This window comes from Heterodontus francisci, chromosome 8, assembly GCF_036365525.1.
Source record: "Heterodontus francisci isolate sHetFra1 chromosome 8, sHetFra1.hap1, whole genome shotgun sequence".
NCBI lineage: Eukaryota > Metazoa > Chordata > Chondrichthyes > Heterodontiformes > Heterodontidae > Heterodontus > Heterodontus francisci.
Genome location: NC_090378.1, coordinates 40,778,199 through 40,802,719, shown reverse-complemented (window position 1 = coordinate 40,802,719; position 24,521 = coordinate 40,778,199). Strand labels below are relative to the sequence as shown.

At 43.5% G+C, this 24,521-nt stretch overlaps 1 protein-coding gene across 5 annotated transcripts in view; it reads left to right on the top strand.

Moving 5' to 3' along the window:
• The window catches only part of slc6a9 (solute carrier family 6 member 9), a 215,385-nt gene that overhangs the window by 180,981 nt on the left and 9,883 nt on the right, over window positions 1–24,521 (top strand). For all 5 annotated transcript variants that reach the window (XM_068037010.1, XM_068037008.1, XM_068037007.1 and 2 more), the window contains 7 exons: window positions 5,463–5,595; window positions 12,629–12,763; window positions 14,297–14,400; window positions 16,080–16,317; window positions 19,685–19,819; window positions 20,910–21,009; window positions 23,710–23,810. In XM_068037010.1, coding sequence (XP_067893111.1) covers window positions 5,463–5,595; window positions 12,629–12,763; window positions 14,297–14,400; window positions 16,080–16,317; window positions 19,685–19,819; window positions 20,910–21,009; window positions 23,710–23,810 — 946 coding nt within the window. The remainder of the gene's footprint in view (window positions 1–5,462; window positions 5,596–12,628; window positions 12,764–14,296; window positions 14,401–16,079; window positions 16,318–19,684; window positions 19,820–20,909; window positions 21,010–23,709; window positions 23,811–24,521) is intronic.

Genomic DNA, 24,521 nt, shown 5'->3' with positions numbered 1-24,521 from the left:
GACCAGCGAACTCAGCATCAGTTGTCAAACCAGGGTTTGAACCTTGAATCTTCTTGGCTGCATGGTTTGTACCACACCATGCCAGTTCATTTACCAACCAAGCCTTCAGGCAAATTTTATCATTGCTTCAGTTCTTAAAATTTCCAGAGAAAGCATTAAGAGGAGCAGTGATGGTAGAAGGGTTATTTACTCGCCAGGGATTGCTGACTGCCAACCCAGCTTCTTGTTGAGTACTGTCTGGGAGCTAGGATAGTAGTGACAAGAGAACATGAGATGCCATGAGGTGATGCAGATTGACCTTAGGAATCAACACTTGTTTCCTGGCTTCATGTGCATTTTAAATAAATGTTAAAAAAATGACCTTCTGTACCATGCACAAATCAAATGTTTTCTGGTCTCTGTTAATGCACCAGAGATTAGGATGTGCCTTGACAGTAAGTCTGGGAGTGACAACACTGATGAACGTACCCTGTCCTTCCCTCTACCTTCAATGACAGCAATGAGATTGGGTACTCACCCAGTCTGGGGTAATCAGAGGCACAGACTTGTGTTCCGTTGCATGCTGAACAGTACACCATTCTGATTGTGATTCTGTCAAAGGTAAATGAAACAGGCTTCCCCACCACTGCTGTGTAACCAAGAATTATGCATATTTCTACCCTAGAAATAATCGCTGAAGTTAAATGCCTCCTGTGTGATCAGCAAGACTTTGACACAATGATGACAACAATTAATTCATTCTAAACTAAAGAGAAGAATTGTAATGGAATCTGCAATTGATAAGTAAAATAGAACAATGTTTCCAAGTCAATGCTAAATGAAAAGACGAGAGATTAAAACTTTCCTACTGGATTGTGGCTATAAATACACTGCTGTCTATCACCAGCTATTCAACAGCAGGAAGTAATAGAATGTATTTTTAAGGGGCTTTGTCTTCACCACAAGAATGAAGGAAGCTGTTGTTCCGCTGAAACATTTCCCTACCATTAATCTATCAAATCATTCAGTCATATTTGGGTTTAACAGCACTTTGATTGGATTGGAGGTTGCTTATTGATCTCAATTCTCTGGCCGAAGTCAATGGACGAGAAATTGGTACATCAGCACCTGTATTTTGGGTGTTACCAGTGTCATTAAAACTCCAAAATGGTGTCCACAGCAAGCGTACATTTGTACGGTCAATCCCACTGGATGCCATATTAACGCAATCTTTAGCGTGCGTGAAGTGAACATCCACTGGAAGTATGCAGAGTAGACAGATCATGACGTCAATCAGTGTCCTACGCTGATTTGATGCCATTGGTGTCATTTTGGAGTTCAACACTCCAGCCAATGTCCACTCTTAACCTCACACAGCTGAACACACATTCAGCCGCAGCTTGCTGTCTACTGTTGCACAACGGCGGTCACTGAGACACTGTATTCAATGAGAGCTAACTATATTTCATTCTCTTTCCAGAGAAAAGTAGGCAGAGCAAGCAAGTGACTTCACTAGGATTGCAGGTTTCCCTACGGAGCTAGGTGCCATTGACTGCGTGCACGTTGCTTTGCTCTGCATGTCAACCCTCCCCTATAACGGAACCAAAAGGGTTCCACTCCCTCAATGCCCAGCTGGTGTGTGACCATAGGCAGTGTGGCAGGTCAGTGCCCAGTAACCTGGAAGGAGTCATGATGCCTTAATTCTGCAGCCGTCTGCTGTGCCAGCTGCACTTGAGCCACCATGGCAAACCAAAGGGTGGCTACTGAGCGACAAGGTCTATCCACTGATGACATAGCTGATGTTTCTGATGTGCAACCTACGTGCACTTGCACACCATGTGTACAATGAAAGCCATGCTGCCATACGGAATGCGAACGAGCAGACCATTGGCATGCTGAAACAATGCTTCTGCTGCCTGGACTGCTCAGAAGGAGTATTGCAGTACTTGGCAGAGCAGATGTTTAGATTTACCATGTTATATTGTATGGTGCACCACCTTGCCATCATGAGGAACAGTCCTTGCCACCAGCTATACAGTGAGCAGCTGAGATGGAGGAGGAGAAAGAAGAAAAGAGAGAAGAGGAGGAAGAAGGGAGTAGGAATCCTAGGCAGTCTATTTCTGCTCAGGCTATCCACGAAGAACTGGATTGAACTGAGTTCAATACCAGTAACTGCAACCTCGGTTGCTCATTCACTAACACCTTCCCTTCCCTCTGTCACTGACCATAACAGCATCCTCTTGGTCACAATGCAAAAATAAAAGTAACCACAAAATAAACATTTCAAACCAAATTTGTAAAAATCATGCCACATTGCATACAAACGTCAACTAATCACCCTTGTGCATTTCCTTAGTGCATGTCCTCCATATACCTTTATCATCCTTATCCATTCTTTTCTTGCCTGCCCTCCATGTCCCTTTGCCTATCCTCTTGCTCCTATTCAGTGTTACGCCAGTAGCTGGAGCATGGCTGGTGGAAGGCTGCTGACTTTCAGTGGAGGAGGCTGCAAATGGCTTTGGAGGATGACCTTAAGAAGCTCTCAGCTTAGAAAGCCCAGCTGCGGAATACACCATAATGGCACAGGCAGCAGCAGTCTGGGCTTGACAGGCAATAGCAAGGGTTACTCGCCTGTTCTAGTAATCTCTTGGAGGACAGATTGCTGGACTGTTGTGATACCCTGCAAGCCCCTTTACACACTGATGCCATGATGGCAGCAGTCTGAGTTTGCATGACAGCAAGCTGAGTTCTCAGTGCAGCACTCAGCCATTGGGTGGTTGCTGCTTGTGATGCAATGGAATCTACAACAACACCCATCAGACAATTCATAATGGCTGGGTCCACAAATGTGCAAATAGATGGGGTCACCACTTCCATACTGGAAAGAATGAGCTCCAAGCTCTGCGTAAAGCCCTGTGCCAGTTAGTTCTGGACTCCTCCACCATCCTTGCCATTGACCGCAGGCTTTCTGGTAGGCTTCCCAATGCACAAAGCATTTTGTTGTGCATACCCATTAGCGTTCTTCTGTAGGCTGCCTTATCAGTGTCTTCATCTGAGTCCTCTGTGCCAGAACCTGCTTGTGACCTTGCCCCCTTGTGAGCTTGCCCCTGCCCTGGTTATAGCCCACGTGCCCAGTGTCTCACCACGTGCAGATCCTGCCTCTAATCTATCCTCTTAGGTGGCAGTGTCAATATTCAAGCTGATGGCTGCGAGTGTGAAATCAAGTGATGGTACTGTGCCTTCATCATCACTTTCTTATTGGAGTTCCTCCACTGCCTGGTCAGGTTGCACCTTTCAGGTATATGAAAGGTACAAGGGTAAGGTTGTGGTGTGTGGGCAGGTGAACAGTGCATGCTTATGTCATCTGAAACATGTATGTTTGGAATGAGGGGGAAGTGGAATGTGAGAAGGAGGATTAGGTATGAGGATACTGCCATCTTCAATGGTTTCAGCCCCTGCACTGACCATTACCTCAGCAATGTGTGTTGCAGTAATGGCAGCACCGTCTCCTCCATACAGGTTAGGATGTACAGACGCACCTACTCCCCCTGTAGTTAGCTCCTGCTGCCTTCAGTTGTGCACCACCTTGTCCTGTAAGAGGGAAATGTATCACTGAGTGGGGTATAGTCTGTTTGGCTGATGTGGCTGTCATGGTTGAATAACTGGGAGTGTGCAAGCTGTGAGATGTGGGTGTGAGGCTTGCAGTAATGTTAAGCATGTGAGGGTAAGGTGAAGGTATTAATGCTAGGTATGAATTGTGATTGATTGAATTGTTGGTAGGTGAGTGATGGGGGTGTGGTGATTTCAGCAGTGGTTGAGGCTAGCAGTGCAGTTGATGGGAAATGGCATTTGGAGATGCATTCACTAACCTTCACCACTTGTGTGAGGTCATCAAGTTTCTTTCACACTTCATCCATGTCCTTGGGGCTTGACTCAGGGCATTGACCATGTGTCTGGAGGGCCTCTATCCCTACACCCCCCCACAGTGGATACAGGACATCTCTCCTCCTTTCTACCTCCTCCACTAACACCTCCATTGCAGCACCCGAAAATCTTGGAGCCCATTATCTCCCCTGTTGTGCCATTTCTCATGATTTCCCAGGTCACATTCTCCTCAACTACAACTTCCAGCATCCATTACAACTTCCAGCATCCATTACAACTTCCAGCATCTGCTCCAGCCACAATGCACCTCCCCCTTTAAGAGGTAAAAGCTAGCCATAAGCAGTGCAAGCTGGCTTTAATTGGTGCTGGCCACTCACGCTATTGGCCCCCTGCTGATGAGTCCAGGTAATGAACAGTGCGGTGAGCGCTGGCAGGAGCAGAAATCATTCAGATGAGCAGGCAGCATGATGTTAGCATTCAATATCGTTCTTCAGTAGAATAGTCAGTAAGTTCTTTACTATCGATGAAATAATCTATAGTGAATGTGTGGGTCAAAACGGAAAATAGAATTATTGCATTAGGAATTCCAGAATGTTTGATCTTAAAAGAACATGCTGATGAGTACAAGTTTTTGATTCATAGTTTAGAGACTCGTATTCCACTCCCAGTATTGATCAACACTCGCACTTGGGTTCCCCAAAATTGATGCTTCCCTGCCTCATCTATCATTTCAATAAAGCCATTTTATACGGGGCAAAAGTCCAGTATGTTGAGAATATCAATTAGGCCTGGACCCAGATACACTTGGTCCCACCCTTCTCTTCCAGTTTCTGCAGAACCTGGCCCAAATATGTTCACCTGGGTCAAAGAGTGTATAGCTGCAGGAGTGTTGGGGGAGAGGGGCCCAGGGTGTCTCCCAGGCTGGGAGTTTTCTTGTCTGGAGCCTGGCAGAATAACAGGGAGCTAAGTACACGGAGTGAAAGCAGGCGTACGGGCATGCCAACCAGCAGATGTGGGACCCAGTTTGGCTCCAGTCCTGTAACTGGGCTTGAAATCACCCCATCATCCCCACCCCTCCCAGAATAGGCAGCCCCCCCGCCACATTTTGGGGCCTCTTGTGACTGATAGGCACCCAAGATGTATGCCTAGTTTTCACCTCCTCCAAACTCATGCCTGGCGACGCTGCCACCTACCGGCATATTTTAAATGCTGCACGGTGAGTCTGTTCCCAACATTGTTGTTTATCAAAAATCCAGTTCTCAAAATATACTTACTATTTAGGCTATATCGAGTTTGGAATGCAGTTTTGTTTGTTGCAGAGGATATATCTCAGCTCTTGTCCTCATGAATTTTTATAGTATATCACCTGTTATGCTAACATTTTTATCAGAATACAGCCATAAATACTTGCTTCCTATTAGGATATTTGTCTTAATTTGTTTTTCGTTCAAAGATCCCAGTTGTTCTATAGAGGCTGAGACCAAGGTAAGTGAGAGAAGGTTAAGCATAAGTTTGGAGGAGGTGAATACAATATTGACCTTTGACCTTAATAATATAACCTTTGAATTTGTTCTGACTATGGTTGTATTTGTTGACAGTTATCATGTACTGAAGATATCCGATGGCATTGGAAATTTTGGGGAGGTTCGTTTGCCATTGCTGGGCTGCCTCGTTGTGGCCTGGCTTGTGGTCTTCCTTTGCCTCATTAAAGGGGTCAAATCTTCAGGAAAAGTAAGTGCACTGCTGCTATTTACAAATACACAAATGGGAACAATTTGAATAGAAACACTGGTCCAGGTGGCTAGAGCTAAGGACATATGTTTGGTGGAAGTGGGGCAAGGGTGAGGGTTGGAGTGATGATGTGTCCGACAGAGAGAAATGCTAACTTTTCCAGATCACAAGTAATTTTCCAGAGCACAAAGGCATTTTCCCTCACAGGCCCCACTCTCCTGCTATTATGTTACATGGGATTACAGGTGAGAGTACAGGTACATCCCTGAATCTGTACAAATCAGACATAAATAATTCAGTACCAGGTACAGATAGACAAAGCAGACATATACCCTCCACTCAGACATGTCTTTCCAGCAATGTTTCCAGGAAAACAGAGGACATTTCCCCATTTTACCGCCTGAAGCTTTACTTCCTTAAACTACAATACCAACAAATAGATAGAGTAAAATAAAATACCTGGAGAATTTTGTGGATTATAAGGTGTAGTCAGTGGGGTTCTTATATATTATTGGGACAGATTTGGTTTCTGCCATTAGTCTCACCACATTCAAAGTTAGATCTGCCCCAGCTTCTTAACAATGGCACTACACATTGAGGAAAAGAAGAAAAATGCCAATGAAACTTTTATTCAAGTCAAAATATGTCCCACATCGTCGAATATCTGGTGGTAATGCCAATCCTGGCTATGGGATCTGAGCAGATCCAATTCTTTCTGTGAAAGTTAGGCCCAGAAACTTCAGTTAAAATGAAGAAAACATTAAAAATGCTAAATTCACTACCTTCAAACACCAGCCCACCAGAACACAGACTGATAGTCTGTGCATCACGCGTGATAACCCAACCATTACTTTACACCAGCTGCACAACATATGAACATTTGCCTCTTGAGAATCTTTTGAGTTACAAAGCTTTTGTGATTACCACTCAGAAGCATTATAAGCTCCCATCAGTTCCTATAGTGATAGGATCCAGATTCTCACCAGTGGTTCCTCACATGATCAGTTCAGGTCTGAACTGGGTGAGCTAGAGGCCCTGAATAGAGGCAAGGTACTCCCTCACAATTTTAACTTTTGGCAATAATGCAAAATAGGTGATATCAGACTGGCTGCTGATTATACATTTTTTTTTGAATAAGAGAAGTGACCAGGTGTATAGTGGGATGGCTGATACAAAATCACCCATTTTACGCCATCGCCTAAAGAGAGAGAGAGAGGGGAGGAAAGTTAAAGGAGGCAGCATTAACTGCAACTATGAGGGCAGGTACAAATTAATTTTAAAAGGGAAGATGAATTAATTAATAAAAGTTAATGCATTGTGAAGCTTCTCCACAGCTAAGCAGTGGCCACTCTTGCAAATCTTCCCAGTTGGTTTGTTGATGCATTGACCAATGGTGAGGGAGACGCGAAGAAAATTAGTAGCTCAGCAATCTTCTATGTTTATCAGTTTCAATAGGTTTACAAGAGCCAAACATTTTCTGGAGTAAATTAAATGAATTAACTTTCCCAATTTAGAAGGTAAGGGGACCCCAGGTGCAGTGCTGGAGGAGCACCGGTCTGTGGCCTTATCCAACAGGAACGAGGTTCTTGCTGCCTATATAGTTAAGGGCAAAGTCTGCAGGGTGGATGAGCAAACTGACCACAGTACCGTGGCACAGGAGGCCATTCAAGTGGGGGAGTGAAAAGGGTTGTGGTAGTGGCAGGGGACTGTATAGTTAAGGAGATAGATACTGTTCTTTGCAGTCACAAAAGGGAGTTCAAAAGGTTGTGTTTGCCTGCCCGGTGACAGGGTTAAGGACATCTCCTCGCGGCTGAGTATGAACTTTGAGTGGGAGGGGATGGATCCAATTGACGTGGTCCACATAGAAACCAATGACATAGGTAGAAATAGGAATGAGGTTCTGCTGAGAGAGTTTGAGGAGCTAGGGTCGAAATTAAAATACAGAATCTTACAGGTTTTCAGAGGGACCTGGGTGTCCTTGTACATAAATCACAGAAAGTTCACATGCAGATACAGCAAGTAATTAGGAAAGCAAATGCTATGTAAGCCTTTATTGCAAAAGAATTGGAGTATAAAAGTAAAGAAGTCTTACTGCAATCATAGAGGGCCTTGATGAGACTACACCTGGAGTACTGTGTGCAGTTTTGGTCTCCTTACCTAAGGAAGGACATACTTGATTTAAAGGGAATGCAATAAACGTTCACTACACTGATTCCTGGGATGAGGGGATTTTCCTTATGAGAAGAGGTTGAGTAAACTAGGCCTATATTCCCTCGAGTTTGGAAGAATGAGAGGTGATCTCATTGAAAAATAAAATTCTTAAGGGTAGATGCTGGGAGAATGTTTCCCTGGCTGGAAGTCTAAAACTAAGGATCACAGTCTCAAAATAAAGGGCCGGCGATTTAGGACTTGATGAGGAAAACTTTCTTCATTCAAGGGGTTCTGAATCTTAGGAATTCTCTACCTCAGAGATCCATGGATGCTCACTCATTGAGTATATTCAAGACAGAGATCAATAGATTTCTGGATACCCAGGGAATTAAAGGATATGGGGATAGTGTGGGAAGGTGGACTTGAGGTGGAAGATCAACCATGATTTCGTTGAATGGCGGAGCAGGCTCGCGGGGCCAAATGGCCTACTCCAGCTCCTATTTCTCATGTTTTTATGTAGAAGCTTTGCAAAGCATAGTTGCTCATTCATAAAATTTACCAATAAATTTTATCCATTTTCAAAAATAAAAAAAAGTGCAGTCTCATCCTACAGAATGGGAAGAGTAGAAACTGATACATTGTAATAAAAGCAAAATACTGCAGATGCTGGAAATCTGAAATAAAACCAAAAAGTGCTGGAAATACTCAGCAGGTCTGGCAGCATCTGTGGAGAGAGAAGCAAAGTTAACATTTCAGGTCAGTGACCTTTCATCAGAACTGGCAAAGGTTAGAAATGTAATAGGTTTTAAACAAATAAAGTGGGGGTGGGGCAAAAGAGAACAAATGGGAAGGTGTTGATAGGACAGAGGATCACAGAGAATAACTGACAAGGAGGTCATGGGGCAAAGACAAAGAGTATGTTAATGGTGTGGTGAAATACAAAGCATTAGTGCAGAGAGGGGTGTTAAATGACAGAATAATGAAAGCCCTAGCCAAAAGCAAAACATGAAAAAAAGTGAGCAGGCACATGGTAAAAAAAAGTGTCATGATGAAACAAACTAAAATAAAATGAAATAAAAATACAAAATAAAACGAATAAAAAGGGGGGGGGGGGTCCAGCTCAATGTTCAGTCTGGTAGGCTGTAGTGTGCCTAATCAGTAAATGAGGTGCTGTTCCTCAAGCTTGCATTGATGTTCATTGGAACACTGCAGCAATCCCAGGACAGAGATGAGAGCAGGGGGGAGTGTTCAAATGGCAAGCGACAGGAAGCTCGGGGTCATGTTTTCGGACTGAGTGGAGGTGTTCCGCAAAGCGGTCACCCAATCTGTGTTTGGTCTCCCAAAGTAGAGGAGACTTCATTGTGAGCAGCGAATACAGTATACTAAATTGTAAGAAGTACAATTAAATTGCTGCTTCACCTGAAAGGAGTGTTTGGGGCCTTGGATAGTGAGGAGAGAGGAGGTAAAAGGGCAGGTATCACACCTCCTGCGATTGCACGGGAAGGTGCCGTGGGAAGGGGACGAGGTGTCAGGGATAATGGAGGAGTGAACCAGGGTGTCACAGAGGGAACAATCCCTTCGGAATGCTAACAGGGGAGGGGAGGGGACGATGCGTTTGGTAATGGTAGAAATGGCGGAGGATGATCCTTTGGATGTGGAGGCTGGTGGGATGGAAAGTAAGGACAAGGGGAACCCTGTCGTGGTTCTGGGAGGGAGGGGAAGGGGTGAGGGTAGAAGAGGTGTGGGAAATGGGCTGTACACGGTTGAGGGCCCTGTCAACCACAGTAGGGGGGAATCCTTGGTTAAGGAAAAAGGAAGACATATCAGAGGCACTGTCGTGGAAGGTTGCATCATCAGAGCAGATGAGTCGGAGATGGAGAAACTGGGAGAATGGAATGAAGTCCTTACAGGAGGCAGGGTCTGAAGAAGTGTAGTTGAGGTAGCTGCGGGAGTCAGTGGGCTTATAATGGATAGTAGACAGCCTATCCCCAGAGATGGAGACAGAGTAATTTTACGCCATAGAAGGACAGCATTCGGTCGAGGAAAGGATGGGAAGTGTCGGAGATGGACCATGTAAAGGTGAGAGAAGTGGGGAAATTGGAAGCAAAGTTGATAAAGTTTTCCAGTTCGGGGCAGGAGCAGGAAACGGCACCGATACAGTCATCAATGTACCGGAAAAAGAGTTGGCAGAGGGGGCCTGAGTAGGTCAGGAACAAGGAATGTTCGACATATCCCACAAAAAGACAGGCATAACTAGGACCCATATGGGTACACATAGCAACACCTTTTACTTGAAGGAAGTGAGCAGAGTTGAAGGAGAAGTTGTTCAATGTGAGAACAAGTTCAGCCAGGCAGAGGAGGGTGGTGGTGGATGGGGACTGGTTGGGCCTCTGTTCAAGAAAGAAGCGGAGAGCCCTCAAACCATCCTGGTGGTGGATGGAGGTGTAGGGAGATTGGACATCCTTAGTGAAGAGGAGGCAGTTAGGGCCAGAAAACTGGAAATTGTCAAAATGAGGTAGTGCGTCAGGAGAGCCACGGATATAGGTGGGAAGAGACTGGACCAGGGAATAACTGATAAATTGTGTTCGCTCCATGTCTTAGAGATTTCTCCAGCTTCTCAACTTAGCGGTAATTCACCTGTTGCACTTCATTTCATTGGGCTACAACTGTCTTGAGATGGAAGGGCAGGAGAACTCATCTGAAAAATGGAAATGTTGCTTAGCACAATAGTCCACATCAGTTAATGTCATATTGGAAACCATGTTATTCATTTAAGCAGGCTGTGGAAGATTCTGGAAGAGCTCAATATTATTCTGTCATGCTACAATGCAAACAGGCAGTGTTGTGAATTTTTTGCAAAGCAAAACTCATTACAATACATGTCGAGAAACACATTTGGAAAACTGTGATGGTAATTTTTCAACTGTACTGATCTCCTTTAAGAGGAGTTTAGGGTATTCAAAAAATAATTTGTGCCCCATTTTAGATATCAAAAACAAGGAGCTGCTTCCTTTCTCCACAAATAGGTGTTGCATTCCACTCATTTTTTATACCCAGGAAGATCTCCCTGAACATAAATTTCCTGATACAGTTTTTTTCTATTGTTGCTCCATTATTCCGAGCAACAAACCTGCTAGATGGGAAACGGCAATCAAGGGATGGATTTTGTTCCCAGCCCGACATCGGGTTCCGTGTCAGGGGGAGGCAGAAAATCAGAGTGGCAGTGGTCGCCACGGAACCTGACGCTGGGATTGCCAGACCCGATCTTCCCAGTGGTGAGGAAGCTGCATGGAGACCACTCCGCCGCTGTCCAACGGGACCCGAGTTAGCATACTTAAATAAGATGTTTGCATGAATTAAAATATAAACCGCAGCGATCTTACCTTCAGTTCCCGATCTTCAGCGCAACATGCAGCACTCACGCGCCTTCACTTTCCCATCCAGGGAAAGCTAATGCTACCGGGGTGGGGAAGAGGTGAATTCTGCACTCTGATGGGGAGGGGGGGTGGAGGAATGAACTCTCCACTCTGTTGGGTCTGGGGCGTGCGGGGAAAGGGGTGAACTCTGCACTTTTGGGTGGGAGGGGAAGGGGTGAACTCTGCACTGTTGGGTCTGGGGGGGGTAAGGGGTTAACTCTGTGCTCTGATTGGTGGGAGGGGAAGGGGTGATCTCTGCACTCTGATGGGTATGGGGGTGGGAGAGGTTAACTCTGCACACTGATGGGTATGGGTGGGGAAGGGGTGAACTCTGCACTTTTGGGTGGGAGGGGAAGGAGTGAACTCTGCACTCTGATGGGTATGGGGTGGGAAGGGGTGATCTCTGCGCTCTGTTGGTTTAGGGGGAAGCGGTTAACTCTGCACTCTGGTGAGAGGGGAAGGGGTGAACTCTGTGCTCTGATTGGTGGGAGGGGAAGGGGTGATCTCTGCACTCTGATGGGTATGGGGGGGAGGGGTTAACTCTGCGCTCTGTTGGTATGGGGGAAGGGGTTAACTCTGTGCTCTCATTGGTGGGAGGGAAAGGGGTGAAGTCTGCACTGTTGAGCATGGGGGGCTGAAGGGGTGGGCTCTGTACTCTCTTGGGTATGGGGGGGTGGTGGTAGGGGTGAACTCTGCACTCTGATGGGTATGGTGGGGGTAGGGGTGAACTCTGCACTCTGATGGGTATGGTGGGGGTAGGGGTGAACTCTGTACTCTGATAGGTATGGTGGGGGTAGTGGTGAACTCTGCACTCTGATGGGTATGGTGGGGGTAGGGGTGAACTCTGCACTCTGATGGGTATGGTGGGGGTAGGGGTGAACTCTGCACTGATGGGTATGGGGGGAGGGGTAGGGGTGAACTCTGTACTCTGATGGGTATGGTGGGGGTAGGGGTGAACTCTGCACTCAGATGGGTATGGGGGGGTAGGGGTGAATGCTGCACTCTGATGGGTATGGTGAGGGTAGGGGTGAACTCTGCACTCTGATGGGTATGGTGGGGGTAGGGGTGAACTCTGCACTCTGATGGATTTGGGGGGTTGGTAGGGGTGAACTCTGCACTCTGGGTATGCTGGGGGAGTGGGGGGGAAGGGGCGATCTCTGCGTTATGGTGTACTCTTCAGGGCTGGCAGCCTTTTAAAAATGGCGTCAGCACCTGCTCCTTTAACAGGTGACGCCGTGAATGGCATCGCTGAGGCCGCCCCCGCCACATAATTGGGGGGTGCGGCCACCATAAATATGTAAAATGGCTGCCCACCGCATAATCGCTGTGGTGTGGGTCCTGTGGGAGACGGCCTCCATGTTCCACAGCCGCTGCCGCTCGTGACGGCAGGAATGCATAATCCAGCCCCAAATGTTGGTTTAGTCCTGTCATTTCTAGCGTGAATATTTGCTATGTTGTTTTTCTAGGTGGTGTACTTCACAGCAACATTCCCATATGTTGTTCTGACAATTCTGTTTATCCGTGGAATTACTCTGGATGGAGCTGTCAATGGCATCAAGTACTATCTCACGCCTCAGTGGGACATGATTTTAGATGCAAAGGTGAGTAGATCATAGCTTGTGGCTTGATCAGAGTTCATTCAGAAAAGTCCTGTGTTCCTGCGGACTGTATGGTGGCATTGTGCTGTGTGGTTCTCATTTACAAATTCAGTGTTCACGTACCATTAGGGAAAAGAGCCAAGTAGAGACTAGGCACTACCTCACAGGGAGAGAGAAGTGAAGAACCAATGCAACTAACTCAACTTTTCCAGTTTTCGCAGCATCCCATAAAACAACAAACAATAGTTAAAGTACTACACAGCATCTAGTCATTTGGTAGAAGATTCCCTTAATTGCTCCCAATCTCAGCCTGGTTATTAAGATCAGGGAGGATGCTAAGCATAGGTCGGGGCAAGATAATGGATGAAACTTTCCACTTCAGCTGGGTTATAAGATGGGCAGTAGTGGGTTGGTCACTTGTTATACAATACCAGAAGGGAAAACCAGAAGTGGTGTACAACTGGGGGCTGATCTGTTACCACTGTTTTTTGCCCCCACTGAGGTTGAAGGTTTCACCCAATATTGGAAAAAAGCCAACTCTTACAAATCTCAAAGTGCCCAGTTCCAAAATGTCACCAACAGATGCTGATCAAGTTGCCTGCCGATCACTGTGATCCTGGGATAGGTATGCTAAAGGCCTGCTCAGGTATACAATTTAACCCCAACCTGGGCCTGAGTCGACCACATCTAACCCGGGCCCGAGTCCTTTAGTTTTTTCCCGCACCCGACTCGACTACCAGAAATTAATGACGTTTAGATTTAGATTTAGATTTAGAGATACAGCACTGAAACAGGCCCTTCGGCCCACCGAGTCTGTGCCGACCATTAACCACCCATTTATACTAATCCTACACTAATCCCATATTCCTACCACATCCTCACCTGTTCCTCTATTCCCCTACCACCTACCTATACTAGGGGCAATTTATAATGGCCCATTTACCTATCAACCTGCAAGTCTTTTGGTGGTGGGAGGAAACCGGAGTACCCGGCGAAAACCCACGCAGACACAGGGAGAACTTGCAAACTCCACACAGGCAGTACGAAGAATTGAACCCGGGTCGCTGGAGCTGTGAGGCTGCGGTGCTAACCACTGCGCCACTGTGCCTTTCCCTCCCTGACCAAAAGGCAGTACTGCCACTGTGTCCGACCCAACCCGAGCCCGAATGCCAGACCCGCAAGAGCGAGCCAACCCAAACCCGACACATGTCGTCGGGTCCCATCTGGTTCGGGTCGGGTAGCCATGCTCTAAGGTATGCCACACTAAGTAGACAGATGAACTCAGAGGAGTTAAACAATAGAAATGGGAGGAAATGTATTTATTTAAAAAGACTTGAATGCAAACAAAAAGCTCCATCCTGCTCTGATTATGAAGTAGCGTTGCCAGTGTGGATGTCCGCACCACCCCAACAGAACTGCACATGGGGAAAAATCTGGGAATAACAATTCTCAGAGAATTAGCAAAAAAAAAGTGAATATCTTTAGTGTTCTGTTTTGTAAAATGTTAACAGTTGTCTGTTTTGCATTCTATTCCAGGTCTGGGGTGATGCTGCTTCCCAAATTTTCTATTCCCTGGGATGTGCCTGGGGTGGCCTGATAACCATGGCATCTTACAACAAGTTCCACAATAACTGCTACAGGTTAGGGAGTATTCTCAAGAAACAGCATTTTGCTTTAACTCCTTCCACTTTCCACTTTAGTATGTTATGCTTGACTCTCCTCATGGAAAGGTTTAAAATTTCTGGATTGTTTAGTGCCAAGTCAAGCCAGGCCTCTTAATCCAGGCCCAAATAACGGCCGATTCCAAATATATAAATTCAGATGAGCGTGGTCTATTTCTTTTCTACTATTAGCCTGTGCCGTGGCTGGACTGGGAAAGGAATACTGCAAAGAAGAAAAACAAAACAGGCCCCTTCCTATCCAATCTTATTGGAAGAAGACTTTTAAGACATTGTATTGGTAGCTTGATGTGCTATGGCATGGAATCAAGACCAAAAATACCTGACTTCAGTATAAACCATTCTTTCTCTGGTAATGGGAGAATTCCCACAAGAGCTGTGCATCTTATTTGTTACAGGCATCCCAAATGAGTTTTCTTTTCAATACTTTGCATTGTATGTTTGTGGACAGGCAAGAAAAGAGTTTTCCAACCACCTTTCACTGAAGGAAGTGCACCTTTAATATCACATATAAGACACAGACCTTGCTCCTTACTAAAGATATTCCTATCTTTGGAGCAGCTCATTCCGAGAGTAGTGCTACTATAAGCATAGGGCATAGATGATTGCACCCAATGATGTTATGAATAGTTAATAAGACATTAGGACGTTTTCAGTTGGGAAGCACAACCAGAATTTTCTGTGGTTAAACAATAGATATCATTTTATGAGGTCTGCTGCTGTCAACAATGTGCTAGTTTTACTACATTTTTATGTTTATTTCTAATATTATTATCCATTACTGTTGCACTTTGAAGGGGAACTCTCGATAACCTATGGGAGTAGAGCATAGGTACTTGTGGCTTACATACCATATGTTTTAGCATTCAAGTATAGAGTTGGTTGGGAAAACATATCTAAAGAGCAACAGAGGTGCATACAGTGAATTATACAAACAGTGCAACTCTTAGTTAAAGTATTACAATATTTACAGTATTGCATGGCTGTCTCTCACTTCTCGGCCCCAGGATTCCTCAGGTCATGATATTGGTGCAAACACTACTTTGAGTACCTCTCCAGAGCCTGCATGCCCCTAACTGCCAATGGTTGACTGTCCTGAATCCCCACGCCTCTCTAACGAGGCCAGTGACTCTGAGCAAGGGAACCAATCTGGTTACATTGATTTAAAAAAAACAATTTTGCAATTCTTTTGGCCGTCAACCTAGCCTGGACTCTACTGATCAGGTTCGTGTACTCCCATGTGGAGGCTGGCATGCTTCTGCTCACTCAGTGTACCAGCCTCCACACAAAAACCATGTCCTGACTGAAGAGTAAGGGTGGAAACTTCAAGCCCATGGAAGGCCTCTCTCACCCCTGCTCATTACTTATCTTATAAGGGTACTGTCTCTTACAAAGTGCTGAAGAAACTCCTAGAAATGGCAGAAACCTGGTACCATTTTCCTAGGGGTCTCACTATATCTGGTGGGGCCTACCAGAAGCACTGTTCAATTTCAGGCCCTCATCTAATTTGTGACATAACAATAAGTATTGGTGTTTGAACGAAGACAGTTTGATGCTGAAGTCTTTCAGCTCTTTAATTCTTTAACATGTGACTTGCAATCTCACTCCAACTAGTACTGTTTTTCCTCTCACTGCTGCAGGGACAGTATCATTATCAGTATTACCAACTGTGCAACCAGTATTTATGCTGGGTTTGTCATCTTCTCCATTCTTGGATTCATGGCTGCACACCTGGGGGTCGACGTGTCGGAAGTAGCAGATCATGGTCCTGGACTGGCCTTTGTGGCCTACCCAGAAGCCCTGACTCTGCTGCCGATCTCACCTTTCTGGTCCCTTCTCTTTTTCTTCATGTTGATTCTGCTGGGCTTGGGTACACAGGTAAGAGACATTTTCCATTATGTTTCCTTGAATAGCAGTTTTCAGTTAAAATGAAGGGTCGACAGACTGATGAAAACTGTATTGAATAAAACACCCGAGGGCAAGTATTCAGAGTTCTGTCTTTCTTTTTGGCTTTGAGGGCTGCATAAGCTTCAAAGAAATTCAATGATTTGGCCCTATTTAAAAGTAAGACAAGGCAGTTTTTCATGGTTTGAAAAAAAAGTGGTCAGATCCAGTCTGCTTTGCCTGAAATCAATGAACCAATCTTGAATCTCTTGAAAACACCATATGTTTTTGTAAATTATGTCATATAATCGAAAAGTGAATTTCAACACCGATAAATGTGAAGTATTACATTTTGATAAAAATAAGAAGGTCACATATTACTTGGAAAAGAAGAACTAAATGAGGTAGAGGAGCAAAGGAGTACAAATACACAAATCACTAAAAGTAGTGACACAGGTTAGTAAGGCCATAAAAGGACCTAATAGAGGTCTTTAAAATTCTGAAAAGTTTTAGTAGAGTAGACACAGAGCAAGTGTGTACTTGTGGGGAAGAGCAAAATTAGAGCCGTCAATATGAGATAGTCACCAAGAAATCAAACAGGGAATAAAGAAGAAACCTCTACCAAGAGAGTGCTGGGAATGGGGAGGAATTGAAGTGAATAGTTCAGATGCATTTAAGGGAAGCATATGAGGGAGAATGAATAGAGGGTTATGCTGATAGAGTTAGATGAGGAAGGTTGGAAGGAGGCTGAAGTGGAGCATAAGTCAGCATGGACTGGTTGGGCCAAATGGTCTGTTTCTGTTCTGTATATTGGACATAATTCAATGTAATATATCATGATGCCATTTCCAAATAATGTTTCATGACATTAACACATCACATTCTTATTGAGATTGCTATTCTGCTTTGTTTTATGATAAATTCGACATTAGAGTGATATAAGAATTGTTGAAGACATTTACATTCTCAATTCTGCAGCATAGAACAAGAAGCAATTCATCTTCATAATCTAGTACTTATTGCATTAAAATATTGTATATTTAATCGTATATATGGAAAATGTCATGTGCCTAAAGGAATGGGTGGTAAGAAGTTAGAGCACTGCCCTTTCACCTATGGGACCTTGACTCAAACCTACCCCAGACAAATGGGATGAAAGTCTCTACTGTCTGCTGGCTTGACAGAGGTCAAAGTCATAGCTTGTGTGGGAAATGGAAATGTCATACTGGTGCACTAGGGGTTATTTTCTGACATTAAGAATAAAAAACATAAGTTCGGAAAGTGCAGGAAACTTTACTGGGCATCTACTCCACACTGTCGCTGGCCTGGGAGCACTTGATGCCGACATTGGGTGTGAAGAGTAAGAAATGAATACCCCAGCACTGACAGCCACGCCTTAATGAGCGCAAAAAATTCACCCAATTTCTTGTGTTTTTTTAAAGATCATACCCATGGGTAGCCTGCGATACGATATTTATACAAGCCAACCAGGTAACACATGATGAGGAAGTTACAAGAGTGTTATGTCCGTTGGATTCATGAATTGTATAAATATTGCATTATGCTGCTATTTATACAATGAAGGTGGTGAGAAATGTCAGCCCTTTCATTGTACAAAATTTTTTTTTTATTGGTCCGGTACTTTACTTCCATGGAGATGGAATGGTACCTGAGACAACTAGTCACGCTGTTGTGAAAGATTCTATATGGCTGTGCAGAGCAGGGCATCAGCCCAATCACCAAGGCCACTTTCATTGCATAAAAAAATAATTAAACCGCCCCAGGGAGGAAAAAAACTTATACTGCAGTACCATTAACATGATGCCTTGGCTGAGTCACAATCAACATCATTAACATCTCATCGATAACCACATAATTCCACTCACAAACAGGCTGCAATATATTATAGACAACTTAATTTTAAATAGCAACATTCTGTTTAATTATTTCTAACCATCATCTGACAGGTACATTTTGGTACATGTGAGATAACATGTTGGCATCTTGTAGCTAGTACTGAGGTATTACCAGCTTTTTTCCCCCCATACAGCGGAATAGCTGGAGTATTGTGTCCAATTCTGGGCACCACACTTTAGGAAGGATGTTAAGTCCTTGTATATCCTAGAATGGTACCAGTAATGCAGGACTTCAGTTACTTGGAGAGACTAGAGAAGTTGGGATTGTTCTCCTTAGAGCAGAGAAGGTTAAGGGGAGATTTAATAGAGGTGTTCAAAATCATGAAGGGCTTTGATAGAGTAAATAAGGAGAAACTGTTTCCAGTGGTAGATGGGTTGGTAACCAGAGCATATCGATTTAAGGTAATTGGCAGAAGAACCAAAGGCGAGATGAGGAGAAACTCTTTTACGCAGCGTTTTGTTATGATTTGGAATGTACTGCCTGAAAGGGTGGTGGAAGCAGATTCAGTAGTGACTTTCAAAAGGGAATTGGATAAGTACTTGAAGGGGAAAATATTTACAGATCTATGGGGAAAGGACAGAGGAGTGGGACTAAGTGGATAGTTCTTTCAAAGAGCCAGCACTGGCACGATGGGCTGAGTGCCTTCTTCTATCCTGTATCAGTATATGAATATCAGGAAATAAATACGCACTATATAACCTGGCATACACAATTTAATATAATGTTTGTAATACATAGTATATAGTATAAGTTACTGTGTATTATGTTATATAGTGTAACTAACGCTGTATATTGTACTTTATACTATAATAAAATTACAGTATACTATACAGTGTCTAATATACACAATGTGATATTTACACTATTATACCACATAGTGTAATTTAATTATATTATGTAACTTATATTACACTGTACAGTACACTTTTTATTTTGCATTATATACTTAATAGTATCTGTGCTGTATAGTGTAATTTATGTCACTTATATACTATTTGCTATAATGCAATGCACACTGTTCCATATTATACTCTGTGAAAGACAGATTATTTGTTAAAGCTCCATTCTGTTCGGAAACTGGCATTCAGATTGGCTCTCAGTCCAGGAACTTGCTCTGAGCTGCTCCTGTTTCACCAGCGTTACTTCACTGAAGTGTTGCAGAACGCTGAGCTGGAGCAGCTCCGAGGAGCTTCTGTATTGTCGAATAGCAGTACTGAGGCAACAAACAACAGTGAACGCAGGAGGTGTTGGGATTTGTCCCAAGAATTCAACTTGAGGTAAATTATTTCCCCTAATTATTCACTACATAAATACAATATCTAATACTTTACACCATATTTTGAAATATACACTCTCTATAATGTCTACCATATAGTGTCATTTACCCTATATGGTATAGGATATACTGGAGAATAAATAGTAATTCTTCTTTTTGTTTCCCCAGTTCTGTCTATTGGAAACATTGGTCACTGCTGTCGTTGATGAAATTGGCAGTGACTGGATCCGTAAGCACAAATCCTATGTGACTCTGTCAGTTGCCATTATTGGCTTTCTTCTGGGAATCCCACTAACTACACAAGTAAGACCTTTGGAAATGTACATATGCTATACACTGCTTTATTCCATTTACGTTAAGAGGAAATTTAACCAGCTTTTACAACTTGTGTTAAAGGAAAACATTGACCCTAGTTAAAAATGGATTCACAGTAGAGTTTAATGGTACCCTCATGATGAGTATATTCCATACGTATTTAAAAGGCATATCCAAAGACACATTGTACAGCGAGCTCGCCACTGGTATCAGACCCACCGGCCGTCCATGTCTCCGTTATAAAGACGTCTGCAAACGCGACATGAAATCGTGTGACATTGATCACAAGTCGTGGGAGTCAGTTGCCAGCATTCGCCAGAGCTGGCGGGCAGCCATAAAGACAGGGCTAAATTGTGGCGAGTCGAAGAGACTTAGTAGTTGGCAGGAAAAAAGACAGAGGCGCAAGGGGAGAGCCAACTGTGCAACAGCCCCAACAAACAAATTTCTCTGCAGCACCTGTGGAAGAGCCTGTCACTCCAGAATTGGCCTTTATAGCCACTCCAGGCGCTGCTTCACAAACCACTGACCACCTCCAGGCGCGTATCCATTGTCTCTCGAGATAAGGAGGCCCAAAAGAAAGAAATTTCATTGAGCAATAAACTATTCCTGATACTTTTACAAAAATTGATTATGGTTAATTCAGCTTATTTTTTATGTAAGACTTATTAATTTTTTTATATCACATGCTTCTAAGCTCTGATTCCTCACAGTAACTAGCTCCTGTATAAGATTTAAAAACAAAAAAATCATATTACATTGAGGATGTGTCTAATGCTTTACGTTTCTGAAATGCTCTGGTACTCTTTGAGACTTTTGGTCCCAATTTGTGCAAATAGTGTCAAAAAATTGAAATTGAAAAATTTAATACTATGAGAAAAATCTGGCTGAGTACATATCAGATGAATCACAAATTTAAATTGAGACCTAATTTAAAAAAGATTAACCATTGTTTAGAGTAACTACGAAGAGGCAACAGGTACTTAATAACAAGCTCAAGTGTTGATAAAACCCTACGTCTCACAGTGGATTCATTTAGGCAGACAATGATCATCCCCTTTTTTCTATCTTTCATTCACAGGCTGGCATTTACTGGCTCCTCCTCATGGATAACTATGCAGCCAGTTTTTCACTTGTTGTGATTTCCTGCATTATGTGTATCGCCATCATGTATATTTACGGTAAGTATCAATGGAGATCTACACTGCCCCACTGTGTCCCAAGCTGATCTAATGCAAGTATGGACTGAGCATGTCTCACAGAGCAGACCACTTATTTCTCACAATTGAAGAACCAAATATTGCTCATATATTCAGACACATTGTATATGAGATGCAAAAGTAGCAGACTTGATGGGCTGGAAGTCCTTTTTCAATATTTTGGTTCCTTATATTCGTATGACATTGATCTCCATCTCCCATAGTACAATATAGCTTTGTTGGCATAGTTTATGGTGTTATCTGAACCCTCTGATTGCATTGCTGTTCTGTAGTTCTTTGAAAGTTCATCACCTGACTTGGCCCAGTCTCAGCTCATTCATGCCTTTGCTAGCTCTAGACTTGACTATTCCAACATACTCCTAGCTGGTCACCCACATTTTACCCTCCGTGAACTCAAGATCATCCAAAACTCTGCTGCTTATGTCTGAACTCGCACCAAGTCCCATTTACCTATCACCCCTGTGCTTACTGACCTTCATTGGCTTCTGATCAAGTAACATCTTAATTTAAAATTCTCATCCTTGTTTTCAAATCCCTCCATAGTCTCATCCCTCCCTATCTCTGTAATCTCCTCCAGCCCCACAACCCTCCAAGATATCTTTGCCCCTCCAATTCTGCCCCCTTGAGCATCCCTGATTTTAATCACTCTACCATTGGTGGCTGTGCCTTCAGTTGTCTAGGCCCCACGCTCTGGAATAACCTCCCTACACCTCTCCGCCCCTCTACCTCACTTTCCTCCTTTAAGACACTTCTTAAAAGCTACCTCTTTGACCAAGCTTTTGGTCATCTGACCTAATATCTCCTTTTGTGGCTCAGTGTCATATTATGTTTTATAATGCTCCTGTAAAGCATCTTGAGACAGTTTATTATGTTTAAAGTGCTATATAAAAAGAAGTTTTTGTTGTTGCAAGGTAATAGACAGCATTCTTTGAGGATACACAAAAGGAATCTTCTTATTTCTACCATTAAAAATTAACATGAGAGAACTGTAGGTCCAATGAGCCTTTGGTGTACATCACAAAAACAGTACTTAACTGTTTCAAACAATATTGCAAACTTGCAAATTTTATGTAAGCATTTGTGAGCATTTTATAATGAGAAAACTATATGTAAGCATTTCCCTGTAATATTTGCTGATCAACCAGCTGCATCATTCAAAATGCTTTTTGAGAAAAAATCTACCATTTTTTTCAGTAACTGAAACATCTAATGCCCAAAATAAGGTTTCAAGCAAATGATTCAAAATGTTACACATTTCACAACATGGCTACATTTATCCATTTTTTTGGGTGTATTTTAGTACTTCCATTAGAGGCTTTACTTGAGGGTCTTAGGCTTTTCCAAAACAGTGGGTTTCGCCTTCATATCTTTGGTCAGAATGGAAACTATGTTCATTAAAGACAGACCCTACAGTTTGAGTATGCACAGTGCACCAGTTCTGTCGCATTTAAGCTAGCCAACTGATAATGTCTAACAAAATCTGTTTGGTTGTTTTTCAAAGTTATTTGAAAAAAAAATGAGAGGAGAGGAAGTTTCATTCAAATAAAACAACTTTTTTTTTAAAAAAAGGTTGTGTGTTTGTGCATTTAAGTAAGGGAGAAAGAGGAACAAAATCTGACAGACGGAAATGATTACGCATCTGTTGTGTCTTTAGTTGGTGTCCAGATTATACTCAGAAACCTTCAGAAAGCATATTCAGCTAATAGACAGCAAAAGAAAGACATGCATATATATTGGGCTGAATTTTACTGGCCCCTCGACGCTTGCGGGCCACAGTGCAGGGGCTGATAAAATACTGCAGGGAGAGGCCCGCCTCGACCTGCGACTTCAAGAAGTGCCCGCCGCATATTACCGGCAGCAGCGGGACCTCGGTGCGGTCCCCCCACCGCCAGGCAGCAGGCCCTTCATCTCCATATTAAAATTAGGCCTAATGAAATGCAAATTCACCTACCTGCAGGCGGCTGCCGTCCCACTCCAATATTACGGCCACCGTTCATGCTCCGTGCGCCTTCAGAACTCCATACGGAGTTCCTGGCGAGAACCTGGTGGGGAGGGGAGGGAGTGATAAAATTGTCAGGGCGGGAGGGGTGGAGGAGCTGGGAGAACACTTTTTATTGGAAGGGGTTAGAGGCCAAATGTTCAAAGGTTTGGGGGGAAAGCTCGGGAAGGGAACAAATTATTCTTTGAGAATAAATGCCACTTAAATGACCATTGGCCGAGGGGGGGGGGTGGGGAGGGGGTGGTTGAGGAAGGGCCTCAACATCTTTATTCATTACTATTAAGACTTCCCGATGACTGCACCTTTAAAAATTGAAACTACATTATAAGGGCTTAAAGCCCTTTAAAAATGGCGGCAGCGCCTGCGCGGACTGTGGCGCACTCATAAAATTCAGCCCATTGTGACATTCCTGATCCAAATTTGAGTTACTTAAAAAAAGAGTTGAATTGCGAAAGCAAACTGAAGACCTTTAATTATCACCTGATTAACACCTATTAGCAGGGTTTACTGAAAACTCATAAAAGGACATATTTGTAAGATGAAATTTACCTAATTTATTGTCACCATTTGAGGATGTTGCAAATATAACAATGGAGTAAAAAAGATGGGCTGTTCTGGAGACTCTGGCAATCGATAACTATTGTCTCTCTTGGCTTTGACAGGACATCATAACTATTTCAAGGATGTTGAGATGATGCTTGGCTTTCCACCTCCAATCTTCTTCCAAATCTGCTGGCGTTTCGTGTCACCCAGCATTATTTTTGTAAGTAACTATTAGTTATACAAATAAAAATGCTTTCAATACTAGTGTGGAGCAAATGGGTCACATTTTCACACACAAATGGCATTGATCTTAAATGCATTGAGTTAGAACCCTGTCCTTTCACCTCCAGAACCTGGATTCAAGTTCCATCCAAACTCAGAGGATTAGATTTTTCTCTTTAAAGGTTATAAGGGTGTAAGGAGAAATGAATCTCATATGCTGAATTGAGGACCCAGTATGGTGTCTCTTCGCACCTCAGAACTACCCATAAATCTGGAATCTCCATACACATGGAACTGGCCATAAATTTGGAATCTCCAAATTTAGCTGCCCATAATTTTCAACTAATTGACATTATTTAGATAACTTCACAAAAGGATGTCTGGTTTAGGAATTGAAAATGGTCATCGTCGTGCAGTGGGTGTCAGGGTTTACTCTTCCAAGGCTGCTGGTTGAGCCAGAGTAGGAAGCATATACCCTCCATCTAACCTAAGTTATATATACCCAGACACTGGGGACAGAAGTAAAAGAATATTGCATTCCATAATCTTAATAGGTACAAAATTGACCTGAGATATGGTGGGGGTGGATGGGGGGGCAGTGGGGGCAGAATTGATCCACTACCACCTGTTTAACGCCCCCACTAAAGTTTGTAGAAAGTGCCCTTTTCGTTCTGTGAGAATCACGTGTACATTTATTAAAGGGGATTAA